Source organism: Lepidochelys olivacea (assembly GCF_965140295.1).
Source record: "Lepidochelys olivacea isolate rLepOli2 genome assembly, chromosome: 3".
Classification (NCBI taxonomy): domain Eukaryota; kingdom Metazoa; phylum Chordata; order Testudines; family Cheloniidae; genus Lepidochelys; species Lepidochelys olivacea.
In genome coordinates, this window is record NC_140413.1 from 206,143,325 (window position 1) to 206,166,834 (window position 23,510).

Here is a 23,510-nt window from a genome sequence, read left to right on the forward strand (position 1 = left end):
AGATTTACACAGGAGAGCGACTATTGATTTCCAGAGTGAATCAGGCCCAGAAATTCTAGTCTTGGTTTGGTTTGTAGACCTCATTAAGATGAGAGATACAAGCATTGTATGAAACCAGTCTTTTCAATTATCTTCAAGCTATGAATGCTTTAAAGTCATCAGCTTCACTCATGTGCATTGGAAGTTCTGCTAAGAAGCAACAACAAGGCACATTTGCCAAATTACTTACTTTATTGCAAACGAACCCATGATCAGACTATTGGTTACTGATCTCCATCTCTTTCAGAATGTGCAGTTATTGTGGGTTTGGGTGGTGCTAAATAGTAAATAATCTAATGCAGGAAAGAAAGCAGCTTGATTAACCAACAAGTAAAATAAGTATGCTATTATGGCAATAAAGCCACTTGCCAGTCTGGATTAGTAGGCTATTGGTGTATGGTTTGGGCATATTGTTAAGAGACACAACGTAGTATGTTTGACCACCTAGTCCCAGATCCTCCAAGGTATTCAACTCCCATTGAAATGGGAGGTGCTCTGCACTTTCTGAAAATCAGGCCTCTTTTAAGGTGTCTCAGGTTAGGCACCCAAGTATTAAGGCACCTAAAATCACCAGTCACTTTTGAAAATTTAGGCACAGAACTGTAGTTCATATTAGAGGAACCTAGATACCCAGGAGTGGGTGCCTTATATATGCGTAAGAGACCTGATCTAAACAGTAGAATCTTTCTCTTTTGAGATATAGTCATATTTTGTCCAGCAGCATTCGGCAATTTAGTTTATTGACCATGCCCAGATTTTGTAGCTTTGACTTTGAGTAGAAGAGGTGAGATTCTCATTGATGGACTCAACATATCAGCTTCAAGAGCAGATGGTTGATGGCTTTCCCACCAGTGCCAATTTCCACCTTAAGCCAGAGCTAGCATTCTCCAGCCTTTAGTTAAGGTCTAGATCTGTGGCCAGATGCATCCCAAATTCAATCTGGCCCTTAGACTATAGAAAATGGGCTTTAACTGAGACAGAGAATTATACACAGGCTTTAGTTCCTATAGAAAAGCTGGTGGAAGAAAATGTGCCAGAGATAAAATAACCTACCTACCGATCCAGACTGGTTAGTGAGAGCTGAGTGGATCTGGTGATTTGATGGAGCATTACATTGTATAAAGCAGCTAACATACTACTAAGAGGTAAAAGCTAATATTTTGGAATGGCAGAGTTTTAACTGATGGGGTGGGAAGTTAGAAGGGAAGAGAGGGACTTAAATCTGATATTTGAAATCAGGGTCAGCTCTAGGTTTTTTGCTGCCCCAAGCAAAAAAAATTTTGGCTGCCCCCCACCCCAGCCCTGGACTCCCGCCCTTCTCCCCTGTTTCCCCAGCCGTGGTCTCTCCCCCCGCCCGCCACCCGCACCCCCTGCTGCCCCAGCTCTGGGTTCCTCCCTGCCGCCCCAGCCCTGGGCTCTCAACCCCCCCCCCGCCCCCACCCGCATCCCCTGCCACCCAGCCCTGGGTCCCTGGTAACTCACTCCTAGGGCAGGTCATCAGCATCCCGCTCATGACACTAGCAGGGGTGGAGGCTGCATCCACCTGACTCCTTCCCGGTGCCCAGGGGGCCCCTGACTCCTCCCGCTCCCCCCTCGCCTCCAGCTGGTCCAGCGCTGGAAGGGTCGGGGTTAGCAGCGGGGCTCCAGGGCCGCGCTTCGGCCGAGGGTCCCTCCAGCTGGGGCTCCCATCTCCAGGACTGGCTGGGAATTGTGAAGGCAGAGCCGGGGAGACCGCCCCGGCAGGGGGCTGAGGAGCCGGGGCAGGGCAGGCCCAAAGGCAGCAGCCGGCGGGGAGCGGAGCCTCGGAGAGCGGCAGTGCCCCGGGCACTGGTCCCCTCTATGGCCCGACTGCTGCTGCTGCTCCTGGCCGCCCTGCCGCAGCCCCTGGGTGGCTCGGGCCGCTTTGCCCAGCCCCGGCTGCGGCGCTTGGGGGCGGCCACCCTGCGGCAGTTGCAGGCGGCTCCATGTGCCCCATGGGGTGGCCCCCAGGCCGAGTGTCCCACGGTCTATGTGTTGGAGCCTACCAGACGGCTTGGCTGCTGCCAGCAGCACAAACCACATTGCCCCAGGGCACCCCCCACACTGCTGCTGCTGGACCCCAGACCGAGGGGCAGCTTTGGTCACCCACTGCAGCTCTTCCACCTGGACTTCAGCATCAGCTTGGGGGCCGGATGGGCCCAGTGCCACCTCACGCACCTGCTTGCTTTGCTGGTGTCTAGAGCCGGCAAATAGACATTGCGGTAAAGGGAAAGGCAATGGGAGCTGTAACTGATGCTGCAAAAATGCGCCAATGTAAGGAAAACATATTGAGTTCTTGTGTTGATTACTACAACCCCTAATTGGAAGGCTACTCTTAGATGTGTGGTCTGTTTTTTTCCTCTTTATGCACACAACTAACAAATTGTACATGAAACCTCCCTATTGTCAGCAATGGAACCTAGTGCTGATGGTAGGATCCTGCTCGTGATGTGAACATTGACACCCAGCTTGGCATGGTTGGATAAATGGGCTTTCATTGTTATTAGGTGGGTGCACCTACAATAGGCTCTGCCCATTTCAAACAAACAGATGACTTGGTCCATTCCTCAAGGAACTTTTGATCTACTGTAGTTCAGCCCCAAACAAGGTAGATCAGACACACAGAGGTGGGAGGCTACTCCAGAGTTGTTCTTTTGAGTCCCGCTGCTAGGGAGTAGGAACGTATCTAACAACTTAGCTCTATAAATGGAGTACATTGTCCTTGGATCACCTAAACCTTTGTCACATCTGTTTCTCCCATGCCCTCTGACAGTTTCACGTTGCCACATGCCAGCCCAGACAGGGTTCCCTTGCAGTGGGAGCTGCTACTGGGTGACATGACTCAATAACTCTAGAGATTCTGGGTGAAATCATTTCCCCATTTAAGTCAATGGCAGTTTTTTCATGGACTTCAGTGGGTCCAGTTTTCACCTTCCTTCTTTTCCTTTTAGTGTCATTGGATGCCTTTTCTACTTCTCCATTGTATCTGCAGTGCGTCCAGATGCAGAGCCTTTCTATAGTGCGAGCCGCTTCTAACCTGAATACAGGAGGGACAGGAGATTAACTTCTCAAAGTCGAGCAGGATCAACACATAATAGCTCACTGTCATGCAGTGAGCCATTACACCACACCTTTTCTATCTCACTCCTGCCATACAAAAGCTGGTCCTGAAAAGGAAAAGGAAAAGATGAGGAAAGACATTAATTACTCGTTGACAGATTATCCCCAATGATGAAAGAGTCAGCACTTCTGGGAGTCTGAGATTCGAAGCGCAAACAATGAGTTTGGAAAAACTGTACAAAGATCTGCATATTCAGCTGCAGCTACTGGGGAGGCATAGCCAAAAGCAGTCTCCCCCACCTCCGCTAACCTAAGCAGAGTTCCTCTGCAGTCAAAGAAGTGGGATTTCCTCTGGCAGCTGCCCTGAGGAAGAATATTCATGAGTTCCAATCACGCTCTTCTTGGCTAGGCCAGCCGTGCCTCTACTAATTACAGCGCTTTCGGTGACAGCAATGTGGCCTCCTTAAAAAATGTAGAGCCTAGATCCTCGTTTGTGCCAGAGCTGTGTTTGGTGCAGATAAGAGAAAGGGAAAAGGAGTCTTTAAGCTGCCTTTGCGCACCCCCCATTCTTTGGAGCAAGAGTGGGCTGGTTCAGCCTTTGTGGTAAATTAGAGCAACCTTATGGCTGCTCTAAACTATGCTAACCTTGTAACAGCCCCCGAAGGGCTGATATTCTGGACTGGTATCACCAACACCATTTTAGATTTGGCACACGCCCCACGAGGAGTGGTGCAGAGCTGTAGGAATCCCATCATGCCCATTTAATAGGGCCTTGTGGCCTTTCCGAAGCACTGGAGCCATGCAAGGAGGTCTTAGCCTGGGCCAGGATCTGGCCCTATGAGTTTTAGGTTGCATGCAACTAAATACAGGAAACGTCAAGGTAATTTGAGTGTATCTTTATAATTGCTTTCCAAGTTGTGCGGCGCTCTGACGTATCAGTTTTCTACATTTGTATAGTATTGTAGCCTTTGACGCTTTATGTACAGCCTTTTAGTCACTGGTGTTTCATTCTGCTGGCTGGTCATCGACAGGCCCTTTGGCAGAGTGGCACTCAGGGCTACATTGTGACACACACACACACACACACCCCTGGCTCTTCCCGTGGGCCTTTTAAATCTTCCCATCTGAGGCTAGTTCCTTCCTTTCCCCCCATACCTGTCAATGTAGGTGATTAAGGAGTCCCCTTTGTTGGCTAGGAGGCAGATGTAGGTTGTTGGAAGTGAAAGTGAATTAAGGGGATAGAATGGAGTTAATGAGTTCTTAGTCCTGACTGACTTTGGCAAGCAGAAATGGGGTGTGGGTAAGTAAAAGAAACTGATACGTCCCTCAGGGACAGAGTATTTCTTCTCTTCCCATATCCTCTTGGAAAAATATCACTGAACACTAGCACATTTTAATACTACTTTGATGGTTTGTTCCTTGTGCTAGGTCTATAAAGCAGCAGTTAATCTTAGAATAAGTACTGTTATGAATAACTGGAAGATATATTGAACAAATATGGTAAATTATAATTCGTAAACACATTTCAAATAAGATATGTCATCTGCTCCAATGTAGAGGGCCATGATTACTTTTCCTGTCCTTGTGTGTTAGAAGCATGGTTTAGAAAATAATTACTTTACTTAATCTGGCATTTGTAATCCTTTTATGCAAAGCATTGTATCTTCATTTTTTAAAATGCCCTTTTAGGGAGGAAAAAAGCCAGATAAATAGGTTGCCTGTTTAAAGGCTTTAAGATGTGCTGAGCTAAACGTTGCTCAATGAAGATTGACCTGAGCTTAATTTTTTTGGACGTCCTCTGCTATCGTTGCCTCCTCTGTGTGCCTTCTTCTCCAACACCAACCTTGACGCTTAATTTCCTTCTTTTCTCCCATTTGCACCCCAGTCCTTGTTTTCATGCCCTTTCCTATCTGTGGTAGGGCCTGAGTCCCAGTTCACCAAGCTATCACCATCTCCTTGTTCAAATACCACCTCAAAACCCACTTCTGTGATGCCCACAAGGACTGAACTTACCATAAACGTTAGGGAAGAAGCGAAGAGATGAAAATCCCTCTCGATTGAATCCAGAGGTGGAGACACTAGTGTCTTGGCTTGTGTGTGTCAAGCTTTCATATCGTATCTGGATCAGTTATTAGCCACCTAGCTCTCATGCAAGCTTCAGTTTTGTGTAGGCACTAGGAAAGCTGGGAAGACTGCATTGTCCAGTAAGGAGAGTGGATGCTGCCTTTGATCAATATATTGATGACACTGCAGCCCAAATCATCCCACTATCTGCCTTTACACATTAGCCAGGAGGGACCTTGTGTTACCCCATGCAAGAGAGTTCTCAGGGCACAGAAACAGTTGCCCAGTACCGCCTTATGTTGTCTTCCAACTGCAACTATCTATCCTTGTCTGGTTCTGCCTCTGGGAAAGTCCACACCATGGGGCAAAGCTGATCAGCTACCAGTGAGAGAGCTGTAGGCTTGCTGATGCAGCAGCAAGCCAAGTTTGGGTTGAATGCAAAACCTGAGACCCTCCAGGTCTGCTGTCAGATTTCAAAGCCATGGTGTTTGAGTTGCCCATATGACAGTGTTTCAGTTTGGGAACCAAATTGTTTTCTCTTCAACCACTCTGTGCTTTATTACACCACAACCGCTGCTTGCTGCTGCCCACTAATTTAAAAAAAGGGGCCAAATCCCAGCCCAAAACAGCATTTCAGCAACACTGAGCTGGTTGTAAGAGAATAATCAGAGTGATGGGTCAAATCTGTTGTGCTGTACAGGCCTGATCCAATGCTGGTTGAAGTCAGTGAACAGACTCCCATTGTCTTCAGTGCCCTTCAGGTCAGGTCCTGTGTCCCACCACACCTTGCATTGCAGGTAGGCACAATAGCCTGATGTACAAAAAAGGTTAGAGGACACATGGCACTCCATGCTAATTTCCCCACTTTTATAGTTTTAGGTCACTACTTTTAATGTTCTTCTAGGCCCTGACCAGGCAAACACTGAAACATGTGTAAGTTTACTCATGTGAGTAATGCCATTGAAATCTCAGTGCTGTTTTTGGCTGCAATTCTACTCCTTTTAAAAAAAAAATCAGTGGGCTGCAGGGATCTGTGTTTTGTATGTTCTAAGTACACTGCTGCTACTTACATGAGTAAAGTTATGAGCATGCTTCAGAGTTTGCAGGATCAGGCCCTTACTGGTTTTGAGGGCTGCTTTTCTGTACTGAAGGCTGGATGCACTTTCATTCGAAAAGGACACTGACTTTCAACTGCTTCAGTTCAGGATGGAGGGGTGAAACCTTTTTTGACAGGCATTGCATGGATTCCCCTTGCTGCTACTCATGGACCTGTCTGCATTTGCAAATGATGTAAGTAGAGTTCTCACTTCATTTGGTTTTCATGTAAAGACTCCCACAAGGATTTTCATGCACTTCATCAGACGGTCAGTTATAAGTACGGTATCTGTCCAGACTAATTGCCGACAGTATCTACTGCATGTAGCACAGAGTATAACCACCTTGTGTGACCTGGAAAAAATAAAAAAAGCAAAAGCATACAGTAAGTGGAAATTCTGTGCCTCATGTTGAGACAGATGCTGAAATGGACAATTTGCAGAGCTTGTAATGACCTGATTTGCCTTTTAAGTCTTTGCTTTTTCTCAGGATGAGAACCATGCTACCAAACAATAGTAGACTGTAGGAATCCCAGGCAAGCAAATGGTATCCTGTGCTCTGTGATGAACATACATTATATCAAATATAGACAGCACACTCAATTAAGAGTGATGTGTGGATTAGTGCTTCTGGAGGCATTAAAATGCATTTTAAAAGGGAAGATGCCTAGCATGATGGGAGGACCCACTGCAGACTATGCTGCAAAATGGATAGTAGCAAGACATAAATAGCAGGGCATCTTTTTAGAAAATAAAGTTTCCACAAAGGAGTTATATTTCAATGGAATGTAGGCACTTTCACTCTTAGGCTCCTTTGGAAAGCCCACTTCTTGTTTCTCAACATCCTTTCTATAAAGCATAATGTTTGTGCTTCCCTGTTATTATGATTTATTTGTATTGCAGTAGCAGCACGAGACCCCAGTTAAGGATCATGCCAGGTATATTTGTAAGACCAAATTCTCATTTTTGCACAGGCCCCTTTGCACCTACTGGCAGTGTAAAGCGTTCTTAAAATGGGCATAAATTTAATTTATGCTCATTTCACAGGCCCAGTATAAAGGGCCCTTAGAGAAAATGATAATCTGGCCCATAGTCTTCAAAATCGCCATTTATTATTTTGATACCAAACTTCAGTCTGCCCTCATAGAAATTTTCTGTCTCAACTGTTTTTTTGATGGAAAACTGGGTTTTCGACAAAATGAAAATTTTCATGGAAAGTATTTTTTCCCCCCCACAGTAAATGTTGACGTTTCCTTGGAAAGCTGAAAACCAGAAACCTTTTCTGCCAGGTTTTTGATGAAAATTCAAAATGTCTCATGGAAAATGTCAACCATTTTTTTCCAAAAATTTCTACCAAAAAAAATCCATTTGCCGACCAGCCCTACTTCGAGTATCAAAGCCTCAAAGGTGAACAAAGCTGAGTTATCCATTAACTCACTCAGTTTACACTTCATAAGTACAGTAGTTATGACTTGAGGGCAAGAGACAAATTCAGCAATGTGAGTGTGCCATCTCAACTCCATTGGGTAGATAGAACCCCACCACAGAGACCTGGGTAATAAGGGTGCAAACACACAAAGGTAATGGTGAAAATGCCCTCCTTCTGCTGATGTAAGAAACCTACCTACCTTTGCTTCCTAACCCATCCCAGGAGAATATGGGAATGAAGAGCAAACATCTTTGTAGGCTGGGAACTATGGTGAGATGAAGACTACTGGAAAGAAAATACCATTTCCTCCCTCCTTTCCTGACCATGTGAAGCAAGGGAAGAGACAGTAGGATTAAAAGTATGTTTTAAGATAAGACATAAAATTTGAGGCTTGCAGGAAATTCACTCCAAAGATTATACAATCCCAGGCTGGGAATTCCCCTTGAAGGTGCCAATTCAGCAGCAGCATGTGCCAAAGTTTAACTGATTGAGTTCAGTGGGGCTTCTTGTGTGCTTACAGCTAGGTCTGGGCTTGAGTACCTTGCTGAATCAGTCCAAGTAGGGCTCAGAGGTAGCTGCCAGTTCCAGAGACAGCAACAGCTCATTAGCAGGCAGTCCAAGAGCCAGCAGAGAGAGACAAGGCCTTGCACAGGTGGTTCCGGCCTACTGCAGTTCCCACCAAATCAATGGTATTTGGAGGCTGAATCCCTCTTACCCATTCTAGGGAGAACAAGGGCAACCTCCACCATGGAGAGCTCCTAGGAAACTCCCCTGAGGGGTTTCTCTTGGAAGTTTCTTCTCCTCCAAAGTTCCAGTCCATGCTGTAACAGTATGTAGCGAAGTCCATGGATTCTGACCCATGCCACGTGACAAAGGCATGGTGACAAGGGAACTGTTTTGGTCTTACACATACCACAGATGTGAATTCTACTGCCCTGACCCTCTTTACAACAAAGTCTTGGTTTGGATTTAAAACTCAACAGATGTGCAGCAGTTTCCTTATAAGTGCAGTCACTACGCAGATGGATGGATATCTGTGCTGCTCCTGATTGGCTAAGGACTGCACACATCCTATTAATGTTTGCTACCAGTAACAAAAGTAACTACTTAAGTAGTAGTTTACACACAGCCCTGCTGTGAGGGAAGTAGAGCTGTATTATCCTTATATCCCTGATGTGAAAACTGAGATACACTTGACTATATTTGAACCCTGTGTCTAATGGCTCCTCCCCTTAAGCTGTGGGAGGGGCCTTCCAATGCTTGCACCCACCCACTCCCAGAATTCAATGGGTACACTTTACTTCTCTGTGTCTGTTTCCCACCCATCTTTTGACTGTTTAGACTGAATCCAGTTTATAAGCCTACTTATTTGCTTTGTTATAACTTTCTTATCCTCAAATTGACATGACAATATCAAAAAGGATGGAAGGATGAGAATGCTGCTATTTAGTATCAAGGTTTACAATTCAGATAAATAACTAGAGCTGAGGAGAACAGCCAAGGTTTGTTGAAATCAACAGTTTTATAGTCTTCCAGGCAAGATTTACATTGGCTTTATTTTCATCTAAATTAAAATAACTTTTAAAATGTAGGAGAAAATAATGATCTTTCTGCTATTTGTCTTTCCTTTTTACCAATGTGCCTACAAAGGAAATTGTATTACTTTTTTATTGGGTGAGTTATCAGAGTCATTAGATTGCTTCCTGAGCCTACGCCATTTTATAATTGAAAATATGTGGATTCTCACATAACAAATAGGCAATTCATTTCTTGCTTATCTCTAGCATTTCTCTCTTGGTTTTTTGCTGGAGTAAAGGTCATGTTTCAGAGGTATTCCCACTTGCCATTTTCCTGCTTGAGTGCCTGCATTAGCATTTCTGCGGTAATGTAGATCAGACAAGGAATTATCATGAAAACATAATAAAATATTTAAAGATATAAAAAGCTACACTGAAAGTTCTTCGGAAAACCTTTGTGCCTTGGTGTCACACATTCTGCATCAAATACTTGAATACTGATCCAAATGTTGGCCTGGATGCCACAAAGACTTATGCATGGTTTTCACCTTATGCACCATGAACAGACCTAGTGCATAAAGTTAAGTATGTGCGTAAATCTTTGCCTTAGGGCTTTCTTCAGGATTCCTTACTCAGCAAAACTCCCATTACTGTCTAAGTCCCATGAAGGAACTAGCCCTACTGTGATATACTGTTAAAGTCAAGAAATTCAGGCATCTTTGTCCTACAAACAGACACTGACATGTCTAGATGCTTGCCCCATGGTACCTAGTGTACTGATGATAATCAAAAGACTTTCATTATTCCTGGTGAAAGTCAGTGGGTGCTTTGCCTGAGTAAGATGGGCTGAATGGTGCCTTTGGGGATTTGTCAGTCCAGATTAAAGATGGCTTTTGCAGTCCTGCAAAGCCTATGGCTGTGGGCTTCCCCTAATTTGTGGGACCCAGAAATGTAAATAGGAATCTCAGCTTTCATTAAGAATAAATGTTTTTAGCCATTTTCCCACACTAGTGGCTAGGGTTGAAATCTTGTGAACTTCAGGAAACAGACAAGTTATGATTGTTGTTGTTGACAATCCCAGCACAGCTACCTAGGGCTGAGCTTTGGGTTCTAGAACAACCATAGCCAGACGTCCCTGGATTTTTGGGAAGGCCACAGATGTACAGTAGTGGGTGGCACTTGTCACCCAAGATATCACTGAGGGCACTCGGGCCACTGCAAGTTGCCTGCCAGCCATCTGCCTATAGCTGAGCCAGCTTCTCTTCTGAGCATCCAGCAGGAGCTCAGGCCAGAAGAAGGGGCAGCTCAGTAGCGTGTGAGTAGTAGGATTTGCTAGACTGATCCCCAGGGCCGGATTTACACCTTACACGCCCCAAGGCACAGCGCAGGGTTGTATGTAAACTACTATTTTAGTTAATATTTGTAAAAATCGATATCAGTCCTGAACCTCACCAAAATGCATGCTAAGCCCTCCAGTGTCTGAACCTCCGTTGACTTGGACAATAGTCCCATGCAAAACTTTTCTACATATTGGCACAACCCAACACAAGCAACTGGGCTTACTTCAGCAGTTGTAGCCCACTGGCGATGGGGCCCAAAAGATCCACCTTGCATAAATAAGAACTGACATATCGGGTCAGACCAATGGACCATCTAGCCCAGTGTCTTGTCTTTGGCGGTGGCCAGTACCACAGCTTCAGGAAGAGTGTACAGAACAGGGGAGTTGGAGTAATCCACCCCGACTTCTCCTCCCAGCTTCTGGCAGTCAGAGATTTAGTGTCGTCCCAAGTATGTGGTTGCATCACGGACCATCTTGGCCAATAGCCATTGATGGACCTATTCTCCATGAACTTATCCGGTTCTTTTTTGAACCCAGTAATACTCTTAGCAATCACAACTTCCCATGGCAATGAGTTCCACAGGTTAGTTGGGTGAAAAAGTACTTACTCTTGTTTGTATTAAACCTGCTGCCTATTTCACCATGTGAACCCTGTTTTTTGTATTGTGGGGAAAGGGTAAATGACACTTTTTTGATATTCATGATATTATAGACTTCTAAAATATCCACCCTTAGTCACATCTTTTTTAAGAGAACAGTCTTAATCCTTCAAGTCTCTTCTCATGTTGAAACCATACTTTTGATCATATTTGCTGCCCTTCTCTGAACCTTTTCCAGTCTACTATAACCTTCTTGAGATGGGATCACCAGAACTGCACACAGTATTCATGGGGTGGGCAAAAGATGGATTTATTAGTGGCATTATGATATTTTTGGTCTTATTTTCTATTCCTTTCCTAATAGTTCCTAAGATTCTGTTAGCCTTTTTGACCGCTGCTGCATATTGCGCTGAAGTTTTCAGAGATCCATGGTGACTCCAAGATCTTTCTTGAGTGGTAACAGCTCATTTAGAACTGATCATTATTAAGGCTAAGATTTTGTCATGGTTCTTTTTAGTAAAAGTCACAGACATGTTACGGGTAATAAACAAAAATTTACAGAAGCCATGACCTATCTGTGACTTTTGCTGCTGTGGTTCCATGGTTTCCCCCACCACTATGGTGGCTGGGAGCTGTAGGGTTCCCCCTCTTCCCACAGCAGATGGAAGCTGCAGGGGGGCCCCCCTCTGCCCACAGCAGCAGGGAGCTGCAGGGTGACCATTTTTTCCTGAAGAGAAGATAGAGTCCTGCAGCCCCTGGGGCTGAAGCAGAGAATGTCATGAAGGTCTCTGGAGGCTACAGATTCCATGTCTTCCATAACATAATCGTAGCCTTACTTATTATATACTGTAGTTGGGATTATTTTTTCCTACTACATGTTCCATACAGGATGCTTGTTATTATTTAACATTGCTTGTATTAAGGTAGCACCCACAGTGGACTAGGTCCAGGCATACAGTAATTTTGGCACTGCTATAAAGAGCTCACAAGCTAAGAAGGCTGGAGGAAGAAGGATAAAACATACATATTTTTTCCAGGTGGGCCTTGACCTAGTTGGTGAATTTTACAGCAGAAGTGAGCCTTGTGGGAGGACTTAAAAGAAGAGTAGTTGCCCTGTAGATCAGTTCAGAGAGGGCATCCAAGGCATATGGGGTAATGTGGAAGTGTCACGGAGCACAGACTCACCTGGCAGCACCTCCTGCTGGTTGTCTCAGGGAATTAGCATCCAGCCTCCAGAGCGCCTCCTTCAAGCTGGTGTCTCACCCCCTCCTGGACCCCAGTGCCTTTGTCTTGGGTACTGCCCCCTGGCAGTACCTCCACAATTCTGAGTCTCCCCCTCCCAGGGGAACCCCCACCCACTATCCCCACCTCGCTTCAGTCTTGGTCTACTGCCAGTCACCAACTAGCCCCTGCTCCCTGGGGCAGACTGCAGTATAAGCCCTCATCACAGGCAAAGGGGTTTGGACCCGCTGCCCTTGCAACCCCCCATACCTAATAGGCCTTCCCAGGCCTGCAGCTTTCCTAGGTCTGAGCTGCCCTGCTCCCAATCTGGGTACTTTCTCAGCCCTTGCAGCCAGGTCCCTCTCTCTCCAAGCTAGAGAGAGTCTCTCCCAGAACTTCTGACTCAAAGCCTTTATAGAGCCAGCTGGGCCCTGATTGGGGCGTGGCCCCCAGCTGCCACCACTTCCCCCAATCAGCCGAGGTTTTGCTCCCTTCCCCAGCCCCAGCCCTCTGCAGCGCTTTTCCAACCCCTTCAGGGCTGGAGCGGGTGCTCACCCTGCTACAGGAAGAAAGCATAAAGATGGTTGCAGAAGAGTCAGACAAATAGAATCAGGGTTTGCAATAGGATCAATAAAACACCAACGATCAGAAAGCCAGAGTGCGACTGTCTGACAGATGAATGAATATGCAGAATGTAAGAAGGTCCCTAATAAATGTTAGGCTGCTTGAGTTTGAGTCGCTGCAAATGTTTACAGTAGATAAATAGTGTGAGACAGTGTTTACATTTAAAAATAGTTTTATAAAGGGACCAGATTTTCAGTATTTACAGCAAATTAAAACAGCCTCGTATGCTGTAATTCCTAATGGAGATTTATGTAACTTCATTTGCATCTCTTTAGTAAGATACAGTAAAGGCTCCTAAAAAATATCTTTCTCTGTGACCAGTAATTCTCATTTTGATATGTTTATCTTGAAGAAATACATGATTTTAATATAGATTTTTATTTTATATATATTTTATATATCAGAGGCTCTACCAACAATCCATGTCTAGGTGTAAAATGTTGTCCATTAAAATTACCCAGAAAACTATAGACAGAGTGAGAGAAGACTTCCAGGATGTGAACTGCACCTACAGAATCAACCAGCCACAGGTTGGAAGGAATTGCTGTTGAATTCCCTGAGAGAACACAAAGCAATCGGTAACGTGCACGTTATGGAACAAGACCTCTTCTAAATTAGAATCATGAGTAAGGTATTGGGTGTCCTAGAAGCAAATAAAGATACCATCAGAATAGTGGCAGTGACCACAGAGGCAACATGTTTTACCAGCTACTGTGGAACGTTGCGTAGGGCCCCCAGTGGCAGGAAGTCCACTGGGGGATTGTTGTGGTGGTTGAAAGCAGATGAAACCTCCCTTTGTGGGAGGTCTGGGGAGCCTAATGGTGGGCAGGATTTACCCAGGGACAACACATGGGTGCCAGTGTGGCCTGGTTCCCTTGAACCATCTCTGGCGGCAGAGCTCCCCGTCCTGAGCACAGCTGGTGCAGTTGGCGGCCAGGGGGCCAACGCAGCGTGTTCTCTGCTGCATCCTTATTCCTCCACTGTGCTTGTGTTAAATCCCTTGAAAAATAAAACACCTGTCCGTAGGAGCCAATTGCTTACCGTGGAGGGGCGGTACACTGGTGCCGTGAGAACAATGGCATCTCCCATTCCCAGGGGAGCATGGCACATGGTATTACACACTCTTAAATGGCAACCTCTCGTCCCTTCAGTAGCAGCCAGTGTAAAGCAAGCATTCTGGGAACATTCACGGGGCTGGGAGCCCACACGTGCAACCCGTGGGAGCAGAAGCCCAAAGGCATCACTACTGTCTTCTTCAGGATGGGAAAGGGAAGCTGAGGAGCACAGCGGTACCGAGGCCTGCCCCCTGGCTCAGGAGGGGAGGGACAGCCGAGCATTCCGAGTGCCCCTACTGATTTTGCTGTAGAGAAGGGGAAGAGGCCCACTCCACTTTATTTGGGAGCAGTGGGAGGCGGGAGTGAGCATGTGAGCAGATGGCTGCATACAGTTGTGTGTGTGTGTGTGTGTGTGTGAGTGAGGGGTGGGTGCAGGTGTGATGGATGTGAGGGGGTAGATATGTGGGAGTGGCTGGCTGGGAGTGGCTGCACAGACTGGATGAACACAATAGATTAAATTTGAACTTTCCTATGCAGCAGTTCAGGAACACTTCATTCAAAACAGCTTCAAAGCAGATATAAAAATCCTGCCTTGACCCTGGAACTAACCTATCAGCTTTGAGGCCCATATTCTTATGTCTGTGAATTTTAGACAGGGGACTACAGTAGGACTTCTAAAGAAAACGTACCTGCAACCTTAATCATGGAGCAGAGTAACATGCACATTTACCTGTGGGAGCATCCTAGCTTCTGTCTCCCAATTCACTTTCAAAGCAGGACGTCAACCATATTGTATTTACTTTGTGTGGGGCAGGGTGAATGAAGAGGCTGGGTGCCGGAGAGAAAGGAGGGGAACCATGGCAGAAGATGAACAGGGAGAGGAGCTGTCAAAAGGATGTTTTCTTTTGATCTAAATCATTCCCAGTCAGCCGATTCACCATCTGATTTTGGCTCCTCTTGGTTTTTAGGGGTCTTTCGTTCCAGTTTGAATATTCAGTTTCAAATGTGCATATTTCAGCTTCAGGGCACCTTCTGTTAACTTGGCAATAGCCAATCCTGGGCTATAAATTCCTCGGCCTTCCTCTCAGTACTTCAGCCCCTGGCTTTAGAGCGTATGCAGCCCATGATACAGTTATTTCATATACAGGCAGTAAGCCCAAGTTACGCTTAAATATGGTCTCTAGAGTTCTTTGGACAGCTCCAAAGTGGATTTCTTTTTCAGTTGAGCATCAACCTAAAATTCTCACTGTCAACAACATAATATATTAAAATGTTGTGGGTTTTTTTCTATATTTCATTCATTTTGTTTCTGTTGCTTTCTCCTTGTCATTAAAGATTTCCATTTGCCCAAATCTCTCCTCTTCTCATTTTAAACCGGGCCCTTTTTTCCAGTTAAATATGGGGATTCTTTCCTGACTTCATTTTATTTTATGATCAGCATTTCCTCTTTATAGAAAAGTCTGCTGGCTGAAAAAAGCCAGGGAGAGAACAGGGAGATGGGAAAAGTGGTTAGATCATGTCAGCAGGGCGAGGGAATTGGGAAGGCCTAGTTTAGCCCCCAAACAATTATCAAGCTGTGTGGTTACTGGGTCGTAGGTTTTGTAATGGAAAAAGATGACCAGAAAATAAATATGACTGTGTGTGATCATTTAACTTGCAACGAAGAATGAAGCCAAATGAGGACAAATAATTGACTTTATTCAAACATAATTCCATCAGAATTCCAGACTGATTCCCACAGGTCTCTATTCCACTTCTCTAAAACCACCTTATAAACAACCCTCAAAAACCCACAAAGAAACCCTGGGAGGTATAAATTCAGTAAAGAGGCATTTGGGAAATTAATCTATTGTGGCTAATGCTGAATAAAAATGCCACAAACAGCTGTGGTGCTGAAGTTGCACAATTCAGATAAATTAAGTAACTCAATTAACAATCCCTCATATACAGTAGAACCTCAGAGTTACAAACACCTCGGGAATGGAGGTTGTTCGTAACTCTGAACAAAACATCATGGTGGTTTGTTCAAAAGTGTACAACTGAACATTGACTTCATACAGCTTTGAAACTTTACTCTGCAGAAGAAAAATGCTGCTTTACCTTTATTTTTTTTTAGTAGTTTACGTTTAACCCAGTACTGTACTGTATTTGCTTTCTTTTGTCTCTGCTGCTGCCTGATTCCGGTTCCAAATGGGGTGTGTGGTTGACTGGTCAGTTCATAACTCTGGTGTTCATAGCTCTGAGGTTCTCCTGTATATAGATATGTGCATCTGAATCCAGTTAACATTAATGACAACACTGTCCACACTCATTTCCTACCGCTTTGGACTGATATGCTGTGTGATGGCACATCCGCGCTTTGTGGCTTGGGGTACGTCTACACAGCAAAGAAAAACCCGCGGCTGGCCTATGCCAGCTGTCTCAGGGTCACAGGGCTCAGGCTATGGGGCTGTTTCATTTCTGTGTAGACTTCCAGGCTCAGGCTGGGGTCCCACAGCCCAAGCACTAGCCCGAATACAAAGTCTACACAGCAATGAAAGAGCCCTGCACAAGCCAGCTGTGGGTTTGTCTTTGCTGTGTAGACGTGCCCTGTGTGTGATGGTGGTGGTTTTTTAAAATACTCTTCTTTCCTTGATACCAGTGGAGAACTATGATCATGACAGCCTGTTCTTAGGTACTCAGGCCGGTAGAAAAGCTGCACTGAGAACAGTTTGTTGTACCATTGCACATTCCCTACCCCTGCTGTGGCGCCTACGGCCCTGATCTTGCAAACATGTGTGTGCTTAATTTTAAGTACATGCGTAATCCCACTGGGACAGAATTCTGCACCGCTGAAGTCAATGGGAATTTTGCCAGTAATGTCCATGGTGCAGGATCAGGCCCTTGATACATAAGTGTTTGTACGGTTGGGGCCTATGCTTCTTTACCTCTGCACCATGCCTACTCATCACTGGCTCTCTGCAAGCCAGCATCGGCAGTCCTGTCCAGAAATCAGTCTGCAACACAACACAGTGTGCCACCCCTGGGCCCAGAGCTGGCTAGAGCTTTTTTTTATGAGTTCAAACCAGTCTTGTCTCTTTTTTTCTCCTGTGTAGCATTATTTTTACGAGCCATCAAGGGATATGACAGGCAGCGCAAAACTTGTAGACTGCTTTGAACTTTGAAACAGCTCAGTCTCACTCCGAGGCTGGAAAGGCAACTGAGGTTGTAATGCCCTCAGCAGAAATGTGAGAAGAAGGGAATCTGGGATACAGTGGTGTGCTCTATGGACCCAGCTGTAAAAAGCACTTATTTCTGGGGATCTGTACTGTTCACTTTCAGACATACCCAGTCAGTTTACTCCATCTGACAGACTATGCATTTAAAAAAAAAAAAGTAAAATTGCAGAGAGAGAGAGTTTCTAAGGTTAGGGTGATTTGCTTAATCAAAAAGAAAAGGAGTACTTGTGGCACCTTAGAGACTAACAAATCTATTTGAGCATAAGCTTTCGTGAGCTACAGCTCACTTCATTGGATGCATTCAGTGGTATTTTCCACTGAATGCATCTGATGAAGTGAGCTGTAGCTCACGAAAGCTTATGCTCAAATACATTTGTTAGTCTCTCAGGTGCTACAAGTACTCCTTTTCTTTTTACAGGTACTGTAGTCTGCCAGGAATGAGATCCAGGAGAGAAATGTAGCATCCCAATATACCCTGGGGCTGTTCCGTGGCAGCTGATTGAGACAGACCATTTCCTAATCTCTGTTGGGGATGCCAGGCTTATAAATACAGCATATACCTCATTTTCCACAAAACCTGTAGAGCCAAATTATGACGGACCCTGCATGAGTGCACTAGATGGGGAGAGCAGCCATAATTTGGCTGCAGGCACCCAGAGGAGCACACTAGCTAGATTTGGGGAGAGGACTCTGCCTTCCCTCTTGTGTCTCCCTCCCCATTCCACACTGGGAGAAGCCCTGGCTAACCCATCACCCAGGGAGTCTTGCACCTCACTGCTCTGACCTCAGCTCCACTGGGTGCATAAGGCTTTGCAAAAGCATAATAAGCCAGATCCTTAACTGAATGATTTAAACCAGCTGGGGATCTGCTCCTGTGCTGCATGGCCCTGCGTCTCCCCAACTCAGTTCAGATCCCAAAGAGCCATAGTGGGCCCTATGATTTTAGTTAACATTAAAATGATGAATTTACATCTTTTCCAGCCACTCATTTGTGGGGGCGGGGAGGGGAGTTCTTTCTAAGACTAGCATTACTTTGGATTAAATAAAGTCCTAGGATTAGAATTCTAGGTATCATTCCAGGGAGTCTAAGTACAAACACACTTCTTTGCTCTGCACTGAAGCATTAGCAATTGAAAACCCCTTCTGGAGAGTTCAGTTTTTCATGGAACACACTTATACTTTAAAAAAAACCTCGAATTTATGGAAAAGGAGGATAAAGGAGATATTGAACGTGTTTAAGCAACATCTAGAGAACTTAAAAGAATCATTTGTCACTGTCTGATGCTAAGTGACGGTGGCACTTGATAACTTGTAAGAGTTTTGGATAAATACTTCATGATCCTTCCATAAACTACTAGATGTCCCATAAATTGCTGTAGCAATAGAATTTAAAAATCCAAGTTCAAGTGGGACATTACAATTTGTGTCTTTCCCTGGCACCTTCTAAACTCAATGTTATGTTTTCTCTTTCAGGCCATGTATATGTTCTACGCTTTGGCAATTGTCTGTGATGATTTCTTTGTCCCTTCATTGGAAAAGATTAGTGAAGTAAGTATTTGTAGATGTTTCTTGCATGTCACTTTAGTAGCAATTTCCCTTGAAAACCTCAAGATGTGTCCATAGTAGATAGCATTATATTACAGTTTCTCATTTGGGTTTTTTTTTAAAAAAATTTAATGGGTAAGAAAACAGATGTTGTGTTTACATTGATTTATAATATCGCGCAAATGATTGGTTCCACTTTGTGCATTTCTGTTACAGGCGCCTGCGTGTGCATTTCTTAGTGGACAAATAATATTTGTAGGGTACCCTTATAAAGCTTGTGATTGCCACTTCAGTAACAATAAGAACAGTTATATCTGCAGAGCACCCCTCTCTTTAGCAAATAAAGCATAAATACTATGTAGTTAAAAACATACCTTAAGAAATACCCAGGAAAAACGGTCTTGTGGTTAAGTTGCTCAGTTGGGACTCAGAAGTTCAGTTCCTGGCTCTGTAACAAACTTCTTGTGAGAGATCTTGGGCAAGTCACTTACCCTTTCTGTGCCCCACAGGTTATTGACGTTTCTTCTCTCCCAACATTTGGTTGTCTTATCTATTTAATTTACAAGCTCTTCAAGGCAGGGACTGTTCCTTAGTACATGTTTGTTCAGCATCTTGCAAAATGCGTTCCCAGTTTTGGCTGTGACCTCTAAGTGCTACTGAAATAAAAATTATAGTAATACATTTCTAAAAATACAATATAGCATACTGTAATTCTGACAAAGATGGCCAACAATTGCATATTTTTAACCTTCTGATGAAAAATATCTGTTTGAGCCTGGATTACATTAAAATAGAAATTTTTCCAGTAAAGCTAAATTTTAAAATTTGCAAAATTACAGTTCTTCCAGCTTCTTAAACTTCTGCACTCTAAATTCTGAGAAACTTCCTGTAAATCATTCCATCAGCTGCACTGGCCAATTCTTGGGGGGAAAATGAGAGAAATTAAGATGTACCTTGACTTTGACATGAAAATGTTGATCCACTGGATACTTCCAAGTTTCAAATGATGTTTTAAACCCTCTCTACATCACATTGGAACAAACAGGTCACCCAAAGGGGCAGAGTTTGGCCAAAAGAGGACTATTTTGGTCCTACACACACCACAAATATGGATTCTACTGCCCTGACATTGATTTCAACAAAGTCTTGGTTTGGATTTAAAATTCAACAGACATGCAGCAGTCTCCTTATCTGTGCAGTCACTGGGCAGATGGAGGGATATCTGTGCTCCTCCTGCTTGGCTAAGAATTGCACACATCCTCTTACTTTTGCTACCTTGGTCCCCACCCCAACCAGCTTCTCTGCTCCACCCACCTGCTGTCTTGTCTTTAAACTGTGAGATCTTTGGGGCAGGGCCTTTCATTTTCTATGTTTTACAGCACCTAGCATTGGGAGCCCTGAGCTCGCCGGCCTGTACACGCTACTGTAATATGAATGTATAATAACCATAATGATTAATGGTAAAAATTCTGCTGAGTGCATGTCACAATGCAGACTTCAGTTTAAAACACTGGGCCAGATCCTCAGCTGATATAAATTAGGAGCTATGGTTGATTTACATTAGCTAAGGCTCTGATCCCTATTTGGATTTCAGACCTCCCTGCAAGATTCTAATTCCATTATAAATTGTTCAGCAGCAAGAAAAGCTGCTCTCACACATTTCAAGCAATTGCAAAGGAAACTGTCCCCATTTGGCTCAGGCCAGCGGGATGAAATTTTAGAAGTTAAGGAGTTCTTCCCAGCCTGAATAAACACAGAAAGATAATTATTTGTTGAGCGTGGGCAGTATTTTTGAAGTGTCTTCAAATCTTTCCCAAAGCCAATTCCATGCTACGAAATCTGTGCAGCAGGTAGAAAATACAGATTGGTTTTGCCACTTAGAGATCTTTGTCAATTGGGAAAGACACCTGCAGATCTCCCCTGATGGCAGAACCACAATTATCCATCTTCCTGAAAACAGAGCTGCTCCTGAGCTGCGGGAGGAGGTGTGGGAGGTTAGTTGCAAAATCATTTCTATCTGACAGCTCTGATGGAAGCTGACTCATAAACAGTACTGGTGTTTCTGGTTCATCGGAATACAGCACAGCCTTGTCTCAGCGAAAAACATATGGATGATCAAAGGGGTGACTGGGCAACTGATCCATGCCAGAGATACAGTTGTGGTGCAGAGAAGAGGGAGTGTGGTTAAACAAGTATTAGATAAATGTGATCATACTGCAGACCATAGCAATGTGATATAGGTTAACAACACATGTTAACCATGATTATCCAAAGATGCATCAATTTTCTCAAAAACATAAGTGGTTTTTTTTCAATATATTTGTTCTCAGCCCAAAGGTGACCTTTTTGAGACACAAAGTCCTTTCTTTCCGATGACCTCAAGCTGTTCTCGAGTTCTGTGACAGTGAAAGAAATACATGATCCTCTTTTCAGAGTGGCTCCAACTTATTTTTTTGTCTTAATCTGAAATGACTTGTCTTAAAAACTTCCAACTTGCATGGTCATAGCCTTCAGTGTTAGCATTCAGATGTTCATGGGAAAGCGACCCAGCTAACTTGGGAAGGGTCTCTACTGCCTTTTCTCCTGGCCCCCTTGTCTGCCTTTTTCAGACTAAAGGGGAAATAGTTTGATCACACTTTCGGATAACATCTGGTGCTGGATTCTGCTGCCCTTCCCCACACAAAGTAACTGTCTACTCCACAAGAAGTCCCGTTGAAATCAATAGGGAGGCTTTGAGAGCCGGGGATTATTCAATGTCACTAAAGGTGACAGATGTGCAACCCTACTGGGTGACATGGTATGCTTGGTATATTTTTAGTAGGTTCTCTCACTTGTTAACTTGCAAAATTCTGTCATTGGAAAGAGGTCTCACTGTCATTTGGTCACATTAGGGAAGTTCTATTGCCTAGGAGCTTGTAAGCACTTGGCAATTGACAGTCCACAATAGCACCTCATGTGGACATGCTTATTCCAGAATAAGAATGGCTTTTTCGGTTTAGTTTAATCAGAATTGGAAGTGTATTAATATTAGGGTTATAATAGCATATACAGGCCCCAACTGATATTACTGTGGAATAGATTTTTACCTCCTTTTCCGTGTCTTTGGACTACCCAGCTTGTCATGACCATTTGAATACATTGTCTCAGATTTCTGTCCCAAGGAAGCCACTATTATAATAATCTGTCTTTAGGAAGTACGAACTCAAGCATAACCCTTGACTGATTATCCCTCCTCCGCAGGTATCAGCAGGGTACAGGCTGTATGTGATACAATGCGTGCATCTGTGTTTCCACTGAGCCTGGTGCAGCAGAAACTAGCCCTTTGGGAGATCTGCCTTTGATCCTAGATATGTCTTTCCCAATATTTTTAGTCCGGGTTAGATCACTTTCAGAAAATCTTTTTGTTCAATCAATTTGTCACGTTATTATGACAATATAACACTTTTAAGCTTCCTGCCTCCCATGGAGGCCAGACTCTGCCCACCCACCTCCTCTTCCATTGCCCCCCCATATTATATATGAAAGACTGTATGATTAGCATGTGATGGGGGCAGAGTTAAGGGTATCTGGCACCCTTGTGAGAAAATGAAGCTGTGATTGAACTGTTAACTGAGGATTCGATTGCTTGTTCTGCATTTTTTTTGCAGAGTAAATTAACTCTCTACCTTATCTTTGCATATACATAGTTTGCTGAGGTTAATATTTATGAAGAACCCTCAGAGATTCTTGTGGTAAAAATACAATGCACCATGGGATTCTTTTCAGGTTTCAGTGGGAATTAATGGAAGATAGAGGAAAAGTGTTTAGCGCGCCTGTCAGCTGGCTTGCTGTTTGTTGTTTTAAACAACCAATGCTGTCTGAAAAGCGTTTCCTTCACATCCCACTGCCCCTTGTTCCACTGCTGACCCATAGCCAGGCACGGCAGCTTACGTGTTTGGGTCTGTTTTGTGTAGAAACAAGGTAGCGGTTTGCAGCCATATTGGAAGGAGGTCGCTTTCTAGCTTCTTCGCATAAACCAATGGGAGGTGTCAGATGGTCCCGTTGGTTTCAGTAGCTTGGTCCCATTTACTGAGCTGTCGCTCGCACCAATGGAATGGTGGGACTACAGAAAGCATATAGGAAATAGTTAACTAAGCAGATATTTGAAAAAGGGTTATACCAATGAAATATGTACACAGTCGTGAGTGCTTTTCCTCTCAGGAAATAATGTTTCACATAAGAACAACCTCCGTCTGTCTATAGCGATGAAGGCTAGAAGTGGGCTTTGGGGTTTCTTACAGCTAAAAGAAATTTGGTAAGTATGCGTATTTTAAGAGAATGCCAGTCCCTGATTATCAGTGGAGATTTTTAGCTGCTGCTGGGTAAATCCCATACAGGGAAGTTAGCACCTTGGGTCTGGGGTAATCACACCCTTACGTACTCCACAGAGCACATGGGCAAGAACTTGGCTTCATCCCCCAGCCCCCACCACGTACTGGCCAGAGTAGGTGAGACAACATGTGTATGGGGAGGAATTGTGACTCAGAGGGGCGTCATCATGCCTCCTGGGGTGTTGCAGCTAATATACCTTGCCCTGCACAGGGCAGTGCCCAAAGGAACAATCTTGCCCTCTGTAAATTGAGATCAGAAGGCACAACCATCTTGCTTTATTAGGTTGAGAATGCAATATTTCCCCAAGGTAACTAATG

The 23,510-nt window shown here is 44.4% G+C and overlaps 1 protein-coding gene across 2 annotated transcripts in view; it reads left to right on the plus strand.

Annotated features, from left to right (window-relative positions):
- The window catches only part of SLC24A3 (solute carrier family 24 member 3), a 319,465-nt gene that overhangs the window by 213,741 nt on the left and 82,214 nt on the right, over window positions 1-23,510 (plus strand). For both annotated transcript variants that reach the window (XM_084625278.1, XM_084625279.1), the window contains exon 4: window positions 18,751-18,825. In XM_084625278.1, the coding sequence (XP_084481404.1) occupies window positions 18,751-18,825 (75 nt within the window). The remainder of the gene's footprint in view (window positions 1-18,750; window positions 18,826-23,510) is intronic.